The sequence below is a fragment of the Corvus brachyrhynchos genome, unplaced genomic scaffold (genome assembly GCF_000691975.1).
Source record: "Corvus brachyrhynchos isolate BGI_N302 unplaced genomic scaffold, ASM69197v1 scaffold370, whole genome shotgun sequence".
In the NCBI taxonomy this organism is placed as follows: domain Eukaryota; kingdom Metazoa; phylum Chordata; class Aves; order Passeriformes; family Corvidae; genus Corvus; species Corvus brachyrhynchos.
Genome location: NW_008235977.1, coordinates 3,606,051 through 3,620,288, shown reverse-complemented (window position 1 = coordinate 3,620,288; position 14,238 = coordinate 3,606,051). Strand labels below are relative to the sequence as shown.

The 14,238-nt window shown below is 42.2% G+C and overlaps 1 protein-coding gene across 1 annotated transcript in view; it reads right to left on the bottom strand.

The window, feature by feature from the left end:
- Positions 1-8,748: 8,748 nt before the first annotated feature.
- Positions 8,749-14,238, bottom strand: part of SDPR (serum deprivation response) — a 37,464-nt gene continuing 31,974 nt past the window's right edge. The window contains exon 3 of the mRNA XM_017729197.1: positions 8,749-11,348. Within this exon, the coding sequence (XP_017584686.1) occupies positions 10,554-11,348 (795 nt within the window). The 3' untranslated portion in view covers positions 8,749-10,553. The remainder of the gene's footprint in view (positions 11,349-14,238) is intronic.

The following is a 14,238-nucleotide window of genomic DNA, read 5'->3' as shown; positions in this document are numbered from 1 at the left end:
TACCGCCCCTTCAAAAAAACCAGGTGGGTGGCTGCAGCACCACTCTGTAAAAGCCTATGAAAAACCATCTGGTACTGCAAATCATGGTGGTAATGGTAGTGAAACGTGGATAGGGGGGAAAAAGAGTGAGGAACTTAGAAGACAGAGTCACAGCAATGCAACTGGGCAAAGGAACAACAACAAATGATCACTGTATTAAAATAATATGTAGTATGTTTTTCTTCACCAGGCAGTATTCATGTAGTATTCAAAGCTGAACAGGAAAATCTGAAAATATTGTGATGCTATGGAAGGAAGATTCTTGTGCAAAAAGAAATTTGTAGTAATGAGGAAAAATAGCATTTCATACTAAGGGCAAGTTTAACTATTGAGATAAGAACAATAGCAACTGTTAATGCTTATAATCATGAACATTTGAGGTTTTCAGATTCTTGCCATCTCACCACATGCTTTGTCAAGCTAAATGCTGGGAGGAAGCAACGTAGCTGGAACTTGCTAGAATGCATTAGGTGGAGAAGAGGAAACCTTGTTTCCTGACAAATAACTTTTTCAGCTAATGCTTTTCTTGCAGTTTTTGGCCAGCTGCACTGTTGAGTGAAAATAATATTTGGAGAAAGACAGCAGAATGCAATGAATAATATACAACCTTAAAGAATAAATTGTCTCCATCCCAGTGGGGATACAGGAGTAGGCTAAAGTCTCTTCATTACCTACATAAAGTAATTATTCTGTGGATCTCGGGAATGTCAGAAAAGCATCTTTCCATTTCTTCCACCTCAGGCCCCTGTGTTCCTGTGGATGGCAGAGCCACAGCAGGAGAGCTGCTGCTGGTGATAAACGTGACTGTGAGCTTTGCTCAGGGCCCCAGAGGATGGGGCTGTGTGCCACGGAGGGGCAGGCACATGCCTTGCTACTGAGTCCACAGGCAATATTTCATGTGACTTTCCCTGGAGGATTTAGGCTAGAAGAAAACCCCTGCAGAGTTTAGCTGATCCCTCCCTTACTCTCATATTAAGCCTTGTACAAAGAAATGAGAGCAGACACCAAGTGCTGATTGTAGGGTGATGATTAGGATCTACAGAACCAAAATAATGTTTCAGTTTGCTCCAGTAGGATGGCATCAGAGAGGGATTTTTGCCACGCTTTCTGCTATAACAAGCAAATCAGCGGAGTTCTGAGTAGACATTTTTACCTCTGGCTTCAGTACTTACTACATTTACCAGATTTCTTTGTTCTATTTTAAATTATAGTCTGAAGATTCATTTTAGTCCAATACTTGGGGTAGATGAGGCATTAACCGAGCAACAGTGGATTAACACCCCCTGCAACTGCATTGTTCATGCAGGCAAAACTCCCTGTCTGCATTGCCTAGGAGTATTGCAGAGGCAGAGATGATCTCACCCTGTCTGCATTTTGAGCTGACCAGGCACCATATGGATGCAGTTAGTGCAGTGCCCTAATGAGAGACGTGGCATATTAGCTTGGGGCAACATCTGACATTTACCATGTCTTCCAGTTGGCTTGAAGCATGGGCAGAGCGAGCTGGTGTCTGCCTCAGTGTGAACATTGCCTCTGCCTGAAAAATATTGCGCAAAACTGGGCGTGAAAGACTTGCAAAGTGATTTTGTGAAATCGTTATAAAGTGAAACACTCTCAGTAATATGAAATTACTCCTATTAGAGCTGCAGCTTGAGTAGGTTATATATGATCAAGAAGACCAATTCAAGTTCTCTTGTCCCTGATTTTCTATAAACACTGATTTTGTTAGTCTTCCAATGCTGGCATAGATTTTGACTGCTGTTACATTGTGCAAAAGGGAACTGTCTGAAATAGTTTCATTTTCAGGCTGGATGCTGAATACTGAGATAGCATAGGTACTTTTAAAAAATATCAGGAGGAAAACTTTTGGGGGACTTTGTCTTTACTAGTTTATAGAATGAGGTATAAGTGTGCAGATGTCTTCAAAATTAAGGAGACCTGGATGCCAAATATTTTTTGTAGGGTCTAGAACATTAAACATTAGTAAGGATGGATATGAAGGTGAGCATATAGAGGTATCTTCCCCTTCCTCTCTTCTGTAGAAGAAGACTTTCAGGCACTGAAATTTGACAGCAGCAAACAAATAGGTGTGAGAAGACATTTTCCACTTGAAGATTAGAACCCTAATCCAGGTTTTTCCTTCTGTTGTTTCCAAAGCTTGTCATTGTTTTGTCCCCATGTCTTCTTCTGCACAGGAAATGATCCATGTATGGCAATTATGAAAACCCCTGTATCTGTTAACCTGCATCCTGTAAGCCATTAACAAGAATTCATAGTACAGCCTTCCATTTTATGAGAGAGTTATATAGCAAACTGAGAGTTTCTGAAAAAGTACAATAAAATGTTGGGCAACAACCTAGGAGATGTTAGGAGCGGAGCAGGAGAGAGCAGCTGCTTTATTTTTTGAGGAATGCAAGGTAGGAAGGGGACTTGGGCAGGTCTGTTCTGGAGTTGGAGCAGAACCTGGCTTCCACTGTGTGAAGTGGCAGCACTAAATAAAGAAACTGAGGAAAGCCAGAAAGAACAAGCTGTTTCTCAGCAGATACGTGAGAATGGAGCAACTCCCATGGGAGGCCAACCATGAAGGAAAAATGGCCCAGCCAGCATGGCTGCCTCATATCTTAATATAGCCCAGCTTCTTGGCAAAGCTAGGGGGTGAGGCCTGGTGGAGGAGGAGAGCTGGGTTTCCTTTCCCAAAAACCTGTTTGCAATAGGAAAGAAATCCCGCTGGCTGTGTTACAGTGACGCATTGGGATTCAGCGATCTGCCAGTGAAATCCAGCTGTTGGGGGTGCATTCCTCAGTGCTTCCAGCACATCCTGCCTGCCCCTTGTCTGCAGGAGGTCTGTACTCAGTGGGGAATTACCTAAATGTCTGGACATGGGGAGACCCCATCCTGCTGTTTGCAGCACCTCTCCTCTTCCCCCTGACCTCTCTCCCCCAAGCCTTGGAAGCAAGTAGACATGGCAAACGTGGTCTGGGAGCTTGCACTGCAGGCCTGACACGGTGCTATCAACATCATGGGTTTCTGCAGGCTCAGGCTGAGCTATTTTGATGTGTGTAAGATGTTGCATTTGCCTATTCCAGACTAACTTTTCTCATCCAAAACAAAAAACAAAAATGCTAAGCAAAATAAAAATGATTGACCACATTGCACAGTAAAAATCACTTCTAGACCTAATCCTGGGCATTGCCTCTGCAATACATTTTGGCAGGTAGAGAGATGATAAATATTGAGCTCTTTGCTCTGTTGCTGTCTCTTACATGGCAGCTGTCCCACAGTAATTTCTGATTCCCTACTCTCTCTTCCATCCTTTTGAACAATAGACCTTATTGATCCTTGTTTTTCCTTTTTCCCATTTTTGTTGGTGCTTCTTGGTTCTGTCCCAGCCTTTGTTCTGGGCACTCTGCTGGTGTTTCTCAGTAGCCTTTCAGCTCCTTCCTCCAGTTCCCCACCCTTCCTAGCGACTCCTTCCCTCACACATTCCCTTCTCTCATGCACACCCCACTGTTCATTTCTTATCCACATTTTCCTACTTCTTCCTCCTCCTACACACTTCTTGTTTAATGCCTCTCTCCACTTCTGGCTGCACGTCAACCATTGTACCATTAAGAAGTACTGAGAACTAATTAAAAAAAAAAATCTGTGGTGCATTGTTTTTTAGGACTAGATTTGTAGGATCCTATGAGTCTATTTCCTTTTTAGCAAAAGAATATACAGCCACTTCAAAATCCATCAAAACCTTTCCAGGTTTTCACCTTATTTGAAACTGCTTGTCATATATATTACATATCTATGACATACATAATGTTTAATAGCTACAGCATAATGTGATCTCGTTTCAATTGCGATCTCTGTGCTGTTCAGCCTAACCCAGGAGTGCATATATTTCCATGTCCTGCAGTTTTATTTCCTTTGAAGAGTTGGTCAGTGACATAGGTATTCTTCTAAAGAGCTTATGCCTGAATATGCCAAAAGAAACCTCCTTCTTTTCAATTTTACTCGTGACCTATTTACACAGGTCTTGAATGACATATCACCCTTCAGCTCTCAGTCATAACCTGCTCTCTGACTTTCAATCTCCAGCTATTGCCAGCAGTAGGATGGTGAACCTTGCAGGGAAATGAAGGTTACTTAGAAGTAGCCACACAGTGCTTATAGCTTTCACTGTGGCCGTGTGGAAATGACAATTGACTGCAAATCTAGGCAACTTCCATGTGTTCATATAATTTGTTTACCACTCTTCAGATGTTCTCAGTGTCCCTTCCTCCATGTCTCTGGCAGCGCTGTGTTGAGTTGCAGTGATTCAGGGACCAGGCAGCTGGTTAATGCAACTCATGTTGCCACCCTCACAGGGCTCGTTTGCCTACAGGCATGTCAGAAGGAACAAGTAATATAAGGGTATATATAACTGTAGCTGGCAGCGTACTGAAAAGATGCTGAAACTCCCTTGCAATGACTAGTGTAGGACATCAGGAGCTAAGTAGCTGAGGAATAAGATAAATTTTCTTTAACAGTGCTGTGTTTCTGTAGTTAGGCTGTGCTTGGTACTTGATCTAAACGAGTATGTGTATGTGGTGTGCAGTGTAGACATCCCTCATGTGCTATTTGTTCCTAACACTGTCTTGCACATTTCCAGTATCCATCACAGTTCACATCACCTGCACTTCTACACAGCTCAAGCCTGATGGGAAGGAGTAAAGAAGGCAAAGCCAGAGTCTCCTCACTGCAGATAATGGCATAGAGGTTACAGTGACTTTCTGCTCCCTATGTTCAGAAATTTGAAGGTTCAGGGTGTTTTTCCATAAACCTTCAGGGAGGAGTAGAGGAGCCTGTAGTGTGATTGATGCTATATTAGTTGATGTTCTGCTCTTTCACGGTGTGCCTGCACAAGCCTGAGCCTGCATGTGCAGCTTCGTACTGGAAAGGCCAAGAGCAAACCACGTGTCCCTTCTGTTGGTGCAATCTGGGCTTGGTTTAGCTGCTGGGGATCACACTGCGGAGCAGGGAGAGATGCAAGCTTGTTCTGTCTCTCCACTGTGGTTTATGGCTGTTGACTGAATGTGTGTGTCCTTGAATTTGCTAATTGTGTTTTTCTAATTATTCTCCTGCAACAGGCACTACAGGTTTCCTGAGCACTTTGCACCAGTACACAGCAGACTGCGTAGTAAGGGAAATGTAGGACAACCACACACACACACAAAGTCATGTAATCTCTTGTGATGAACCAATGTGATTATCTGCTGAGATATTCTGGGGAGCTGTATGGATAAGTTGTTCCAAAGCCAGATTTTCACTGAAGGGAGTAAAGGTATCACCATTATTACTGAATTTGGACAGTGTATTGCAGCTGTGTTCTGAAGGAGAGGAAATGTTGGAGATTTTAAACCCATTGACTGCCAGAGGAGCGCAATGCTAGTGTGCAACATTGCTGCCACCCAGAATAATACTGTTTCCAGTTTGGATCAATTCCAGCTCTCAGACCCCAATTTACTAACCATGGTGGGAAGGACATGAGTTTTCTTTTAGAAGGTCAGTATTATTTAAGGTTATTGAAAGTGAGTAAACCTGTTCCACCTTTATTAAGAAAATATTGCTCTGGAGTTTTTAGGAGCCACACAGTTATAATGAATAATGAATATATGATACTTTGTGTGGTGTTTAGCTCAGCCTGAGAGAGAGAAAATAATGGAAGTCTCTTCTTTCTGCCTGGGTGTTAAAATGAAGGAAAATCAAAGCTGTTATACCAGAGCTATATATCAGCTAACGTATTTTAGGAACTGTGGAATGATCATAATTACAAAAAAGTCCTCCAGAGAGAAATTATGAGTCATAGTTTATGTTCTCTTTAGTGTTGCTATGGAAAAAGAGGTTATTGCCAATGGTCATACAGCAATATTAATCTCTGATCTGAAAGAAAAATAAATAACAATCTCTTGCTTAACTCAAAGCAGATTTATTCTCAGTTACTGCAGCACACTCCATTAAAGGAGATAACCATGTAAGAAAAATTAAAGATGACATTGATTATCAGTTCTCAACATGCAGTTAGGGAGAGTTCCTTATGGGAATTAGTGTGCACTTCAGACTCCTGCAAATGACTTGGTGGAGTGAGAGGAAGGGGAAAAAGGCATTTTGATCAAAATGAGGGCAGGAAAGATCAGCCACCAATGACAGCTGCAAGTATGCTGATTAAAATTTCTTTATGCATGCAGTTAGACTCAGCCCGGGGTGGATGCTGGTTCAAATGTAAATCCTGAAACAAAACCCTGGCAACGGGCAGTTTGGAGTGGTGGAAAGCGGTTCTCAGCCTTTTTCCGTTTATTTGGGAAAGCCAGGGCCGTGAGTCAGGGAGCGGTGGATACTTGGGTGCTGAGTCAGCACCTCCAGGGCTCTGCCAGTTGTTCCCTGCCCCTTGTTTCCTTGCCGAGGCAAAACCCTGACTAATACCAGGGCCAAACAGCTGCGTGCTTGCTTCGCTTTGCTATGGGTGAATCTTTCCCTCTGCCTGCAGGAAGACGACGTGACACCTTCCCCTTGACACCCAGAGTGGGTGTGTGTCTTAGTGGGTCACAGTAAAACTTTTCCACCTGCGTGACGTTTCCAGGAGTTGTAGCTACACCCACTCCCTCACAGGCAGAGCCCGACAGCAAAGACCTTGCAGTCAGAACTTAGCTTGACATTTTGCTCACAATGCACCCTGCAAAGCAGGGCAGAGCCTTCCTTTCTGCCACACCGCTGCATCTGCTGTGCTGATGGCAGGAAAACTTTTTGTTCGGGTGATGAGCTAAGCAGATAGGATAGGGGAGATACACGGATCTCATGTCCTGCATCTGTGCACACAGCTTACTGATGATCACAGGAGCTGTACGTGTGGCCCAAAATCATTGTACGGCTCAAAGGGTCTTTTGAGCCAGATGAAGGCTTTTCACTGACTTTCAGGGTTGGACTGGCCCCTTGTGAACAGTTTGACCTCTAACAAATTGCCATTACTTCACTAATTCTTCTGAGCTTACCTCTTTTTTAAGTGTGTGACTATCAGTCATCAGTTGTGTGGCTGTTTGGCATTACAACCTACAACAAAGGGTTTTCACTGCATCAGTGTAAAGGGCTATCAGGTGTATTTTACCTTCTGATCCTTTTCTTCTCTGCTTTCTTCTGTCTGTTAAAGAGACAGAACACACTTCAGTCAGGCCTGTGTGATGGCTTTCACTACACTCTCTTATTTAACAGTGAAATGGTCCAGAAAACCCGTATCTGTGCCTTTTCACAGAGGAGCCGGCTCGTGGATTAGCATGTGGGGGTCAACGGGATGCTCTTTGCTCTTTCCCCTAAAAGGGGACAGAAATGTCAGCTGGTTTTCTGTCATTGAAAATGGAGTATCAGCAGCTGCTGAGTGCTGCTAGTTTAAATATTTATACCATAAGGGCTTTATCACACCCTTTTTCTTTGTGCAAAGCTCCCACCGATTCCGGTGGAGGTCAAACTCTGAATCTGTGCAGCAGCTCACAGGTCAGGTGTTCAAAGGAATAATGGTACAAGTGGAGCTCACTGTTACTGTGTCAGGAAGTGTAAACAAGCAGTTTTTAAAAACAGTAATTATGTAGGCAAACCTGTCAGCACAATCGTGGAATACTCGTGCATATGCTTGACATCTGCCAGCCTGACAAGATCCAGGCACATACTTGAGATACTTGAAAGAATACAGTGCTGCTGGTCCCACAGTCTGTCTCCTCCCTCAAACAGTAAGTTCTGCAGGCTGATGTTTTCAGTCAGGCCTTGAGAATGGAAGGCAAGGGGAAGAAACAGCTTGGGGGACATCTTGAGAGGCTGAGCTTGCTTCCTCCTCTGGTTTATAAAACAGCACAAGAGCAGACATTCACAACTTGAGTAAACATTTTCCTCTCGTGTAAAGCATGCTTTCTTTTGTTTCTTAGGATTACAGACCCACCTGTCCCTGCAAATGTACAATTGTGATGGAGAAAACATTTAATTCTTGTCCTGCAACTGATGGCCGTGTGCGTGCCATATTCTGAAGTGGGTATTTGAGTTAATTCTCCCAGATGCTCAGTATCTGCATTTCCAATGGTTTTACTGGATAGCATTGTAATGCTCTTAGAACAGTGTGCATGGGATTCATTTCAGCATCTCTAAAACTGGATAAAGCACAGCCAGGGGTATTGTTTGAATTAAAGCTTAGCAGGACAAACAAACCAGCATATCCGAAAGCAAAATGTAAACATGATGCTGGGGCTCCTGGTTAGCACTTGGTGACTGTGGGAGGTTGACAGCTGCTACATAAAGGTTAGAAGTGCTTTCTTTGGTCTGTCAGTAAAATTAAGCCTGCTAAAGACTATGTGGCACTCCAGAAGACACGAGTTTATCTGTGTGCATAAACAGAACACAGACTTCAATATAAATATGCTTTCAGGACTATTTAGAGTATTAGGAGTATGCCGCAGTCCAATAAAAAGATGCAGATTGAGCCAGCAGATTTTGGAAAGTGCCTGAGTACATTTAGATGGGCTAGAAATCTGACAAGTATCTGGAAAGTAAAGCACTGGTGTTTGCATTGCTAAATAACAGCACAGGATGAGAAAGAAAATGGTATAGGTACAACAGGGACATGAACTGAAGTAATAAACACTTGACCTTTAAATTTCATCTTTGCCAGCTTCTCAGACTGCTTCTCCCAAAGACTGACATGGCTGTGTTTTATATTATGCTTTTATTTGTCATATTCATAGTTAGTTACAAGTAAAAATTATTGAAATCCATTGTAGTTAATACAAAATAAAAATATAGCTGCACGAGTTATGCCATGATTTTTCTTAGAAACAGTATCTTCTATATGATACCATGCACTTAAGAGCTTAACTCTTAATAGTACTCGCCTACACTAAGCTCTGACTAACTAACTTCCAGTGTGATTTGCTGGTTACAGATATTATCCCTGTGGAGTAATACCTGTTAATTATTTCATAATGGTACTTCTGCTGTAGCTTTTATTTCCCCTGTAATTTGTGATTCTAAACACAAAAGGAAGCAACCTTTTAGTGCAATGTTAAGTATCAGTAGAATTTATATATATATATAAAAAAATAAAAATAACCCACTGCATAAACAACCAAGGATGTAAGGGAACTGTTGTGGGTATTGTACTTCCCTTTCCTCCCTTGCCCCTTACCTTTGTTAAGTGACAGGAATGAACATTCATAGTGAACAAACTACCTTGTAACCTCTCATTTTCAATTAATTTTGAAAAATTACAGACTACTAATTTTGAGAGCAGGTAGGTGACTTTGATCAAAGTTATTAGCAGAGAACCAAATCCTGTGGCTTTGCAGGCGCATACTTACGTAAACTCATCCCTGCCATGAAGTTCAATGCACAACACATTGTTCCCTTTGGACATGCCTGAAAGAGTATTTCACCTTTTTAAAGAAATTGTCCTTACATCCCTGTAATTATCTAACTCTGTGTAGATATAGCTCTATATATGAAATAATCTGTAAAAAGATAAATTATGCTATTTGCAAAATACTCTGAGATACAAAGTTGTGCAGGTGCAAAGTTTGATAGTATATTGCTATAAAGACTATGAATTAATTTGTGTTATCTGAGTATATATACTTTAAGCTGGGAGTATAGATTGAATATTGTGGGGGGTTATTTTTGCTTTTTTTACATTTCATAGCATTTCATATTTTCTTCAGGCTACCTTTATGTTCCTATGAAACACCTATTTTTTCCTTTTCAATTTCTGAACCCTTAAAGGTGCAGTAACTGATCACACATTCATGCTTGTCATTAATGTATTTCCATAACTCTGTTAGATTGAAAAATACCTTTCCCTCCCCGCCCCCCCAACCTAAACACAGTCATTTCTTCTAAATGAATAGCAAGTGACTAATGGCAAAAATCTTTCCCCCACTGAAATGGATGGAACTGAGTTTTCAGCTTCGCCCTCTAACTGCTCTGCTCTTTTAGTCCTACAGCGCTGTGGAGCAAAGCCCCAAACAAACTATACATGTGTGCAGAGTTACTGAGGCTGTTATTATTCATGGAGCATGGCAAGGCAACTGAGATCAAATGTTCTCATTGGTATTCCTACATTTACATACAGAACTACTCAGTGCTGTGAAATGCTGGGGGAAGAAAAGACAACAGAAATGCTTGGGTGTCTTGACTACTCTCCATGCATTCCTCTGACCTAAGAAAGCCAGCTGACCAGCTTGCTTCTACCAGACGTACTCTCTTCCTGCTAGTCTCTTACACCAGTTGGCAGCATCTCTAAAATTCATGACCACCAGTGACTTGGCCTAAACCAGAGCACGCTGCAGCCTAAGTCATTGACCTTGTCCACTCTGCATTCCAACACGGTGCAATAAATTATCACTGCAGAGCAAAGGATGAAAGAGGCTTAGTCGCTTTTCCTGCCTGTGCAGCTGAAACCAGTTCCTTGCCTAAGGAAAACCGTGCGTGTCTGGCAGGCGAAGGAGGGCTTGGGACGCTTACGTGGTTTGGTCCACCTGCAGGACGGCTGCTTGGGTCGTTTCTTCATCAGACTGTTCCATTTCCCCACCAACTGGGTTGTTTCTCTCATCGTACAGTTTCTGGCTAGAAACTTCTAGAGGCATCCCGTACTCTTCATCATCTTCCACAATGGATAGCTCAATATTGTTGTTTATCATGGCCTTCCCTTCCACTTTGGCCTCCTTCTCTAGAGAGTCGACAGCTGCTTTGCCCTCCTCGGTCAGGGAGGTGCTGGGTGTCATATCTGAGTGCATGTCGGTGAAGGACATTTCATCCTCGTTCTCAGCCTGCTCGTTGCTTGCAGTTTCTGATGGTCTGTCCTCAGCTTCTGCAGGGCTTTCTCCTTCACGGCCTTTCTTTGTGCTGAATGTGAGGGGAGAAACTTTGAAACCCGAGCCCTTTGAAGAGGAGGATTTCTGGTGATGCACAGTAAGTGATTTCTTGATCTTTTCTCTCCGTTCAGGTGACACAATCTTTGTGCTGATCTTGTTCATCTTCTTCTCAATATTTTGGCGGGAAAATGCTTTTTTGAGGCTGTCCACCTTCTTGAGGCTGGATCTTTTAAGTTTCTCAGCTCTTGATTCTTCTGTTTTCTCCTCTGCACTGTCATCCAAGTCATCTCCCTCATGAAACATTTCATCATCTGAACCCAACTCCACTGTGTGTAAGGTTTCTTCCAGTGTTTTGTTCTCATCCACAGGCTCCTCTTTTCCTTCTGTAATGCTGGGAATGGGCTCTTTTGCGAAAACACTGGCAGGGATCTCATTTTCCTCCTGAAAGAATTGACAATATTTGAGTTTCATAGTTCACAGGACACAAATTTAATAAACAAAGCACAACCCTGAACAATTATTTCTTTCCCCCCCAATGATGAGATGAATGTTTATTGTTTTATTCAATACACTTAAGCAGTAACAAAGCACTCAAAGACCACTGAACCATTATCTGGTAAAGTTTAAGACTTATGAGCTGTCAGCTGTAAGACTACTCTTTCAAAGTGACTTGGAATGTATGCAGAATGGAAATCCTGTTCTTTGTCATTTATTTTAGATACTCTTGAATGAGAGTCTAGCTGTTAGGTTGTACAGCTGGGGAGAAAGCAGAGTGTGGTGGGGAGGGAGGTTGTACTGCAGACCACTGTGCAGACCTCCAGAAGTCACAGAACCCCACAGAGCTCTCAGTTTCTTGAGCCAAAGACTGAGAATATCCCTGCAGAGGTGTTGGTTGCAGCTGGGAAGTACCTCAAATGGCAAATGCAGTTAGCACTTCCGCCGTATTCCTGGAAAATGTATATTGCTGTTAAAAACGGATTGTTGATGTTGAGAAACCATGCAGTTCATGATGGTTAGAGTATATCCTGTTTTACAGCTATACAGAAAAAAAACCCTAATAAATTTGGTTGGTAAATATTAAAATGTGGACAGGACAACTCCTTGAAATGTAAGAATAAAAATTCATGGTATACAAAAATAAAAAGACATTATACTGCATAGAAAAGAGGAGCTTCTAGCTAAAAGGAAAAGTATTGCTTTTTAGAAACAAAACCAAGAAAGGACACAGAAAGAAAGAAGGTATCTGAAAACAAAACAGGCTGAGCAAGGGCAAAAGCTGCAGGTCGTAACGAGGGATGTCTGTGACCACTGAGCGCAGAAGCTCTGCAACCCCGAGCAGCTCAGAGGCAGCACAATGAACATTCTGTTCTGTGGGAGGTTTTGCAGGCATCTACCCCTGCAAAGAAAATGAGGCTCCTTGCACACTCCCTTCTCCTCTCAGCACTTTGAACCTTAAATCTGCATAGTCTCTATTAATTACCTTTTTTATCACTTCCAGACAGAGTACATGCAATTGCACTTCCTCACATGCATTGGAAGGATTTTCCTTTCCCTCCTCCCTCCATATTTATCTTAAGATACAAAAAAGCAGTAAGTGCTGAGTGAAATGGTTTTAATAGTCTCAGATCTGTCCCTAGTGGGCCTGAGTGCACAGTTAAGGGGAAAAAAGGCCACATACACTTCCAAGTTCATGCTCATTATTTCAGGACTGAGCATACAGTTGTGATCACTGCAGAGAATAGTGCCTTGGGTTAAATTTGCTGTCGAGGCTGTTGTATGTGGTTGTTGTTTAGCCTGGAGAAGAGGAGGCTCAGGGCTGACCTTATTGTTCTCTACAACTCCCTGAAAGGAGGTTGTGGCCAGGTGAGGGTCAGGCTCTTCTCCCAGGCAACCAGTGATAGGACAAGAGGACACTTAAACTGTGTATCAGGGAGGTTGAGGTTGGACATTAGGAAGAATTTCTTCACAGGAAGAGTGATTAGACACTGGAATGGGCTGCCCAGGAAGGTGGTGGAGTCACTGTCCCTGGAGGTGCTTAAGAGAAGACTGGACATGACACTTAGTGCCATGATCTGGTTGACACGGTGGTGTTGGGTCATAGGCTGGACTCAATGATCTCAAGGGGTCATTTCCAACCTAATTGTTTCTGTTATTCTGTGATTCTATTAAAAACAAGGGCTACTTTGTAGCCCTCCTGGAACTCAAGAATATGCCATATAGAAGGGCAGAATAATTTTATACTGTGTCTATACAGTGATTCAGGTATGCTGGTTAATATCCCTTGAGGATATAAAAATGGAAAGTATAAAAGAAATGGATGCTGGTTTGACAGTTTGTATATGCTTTATTCCTACGGTTTCTGCACACCTTTCTGGCCCAGTGGCCTCAGTCAGATACACTGCCACAAAGCTTTACAAGCCCTCTGCCTGCAGTGAACATTTCATAAAGCCCACACTCTTCTCCTGACTCCTGTAATGTTGTTGCAACTATCAGCAACAGTGACCAAGATAACAAAACAAAGGAAACCTGCACCAGCTTTAAGTGAAACCAACTATTAACTGCTGTACAAATATTTGTATTTTCTCTCCACTGCAGTTAATGAAATGTGGATTACATGAGTGGGTGCAGCATTGAATTATTCCCCAGAGCATGAGAACTCAGTATAAAGCACAGTTTTCATGTCTAGTTAATTCTTTCCAAACCTAGGTAATCACACACAGTTTTAGACATCTGAACTTTCAGGTCTAAGTGCCTGAATGGTATAGAAAACTCTGATTTTAATGAGTAGCGAGGTGGGTTGTTACTTTTTAAGTATTTTATCTAGGAAAGTGGTGTCATATGAGTTTGATCACAGCACAGTGTGAGCCAGAGATGGGTCTGAGAGGTCCTTCTCAAGGTCAGTTTAGCTCTGGCTACAGTATTCATATTAAACTGAAGTACTGCATGCAATCCCTAGAAGAATGTAGACATAGATTTGATTTCAATTTTTATCAAATTTCTGAGTAGAAGAGAGATTGTCAAACTACTCATATTTAGAAAGAAAAAAAACCACCTCCAAACAAAAATATACTGCATATAATAATGAGCTAAGGATTCAATTAAAAGCACGTCCTTGGTGGTGTTTGGCTATCAGGCAGTACTGGCATTCAAGTGATCACCCCTCTGTCTAAGCTTCCTGCATGGCTCTGGAAAACATCAGCCTCTGGGCATCTATTTGTGTGCTTATAAAATGGGAATGACACGCTTTCCTATGTCATGTTTCCGAAAGACCTCAGGATTACAGGAACTATTAAAATACAAATGAAAATAAATTAAGTAAAATGCTTTGAAA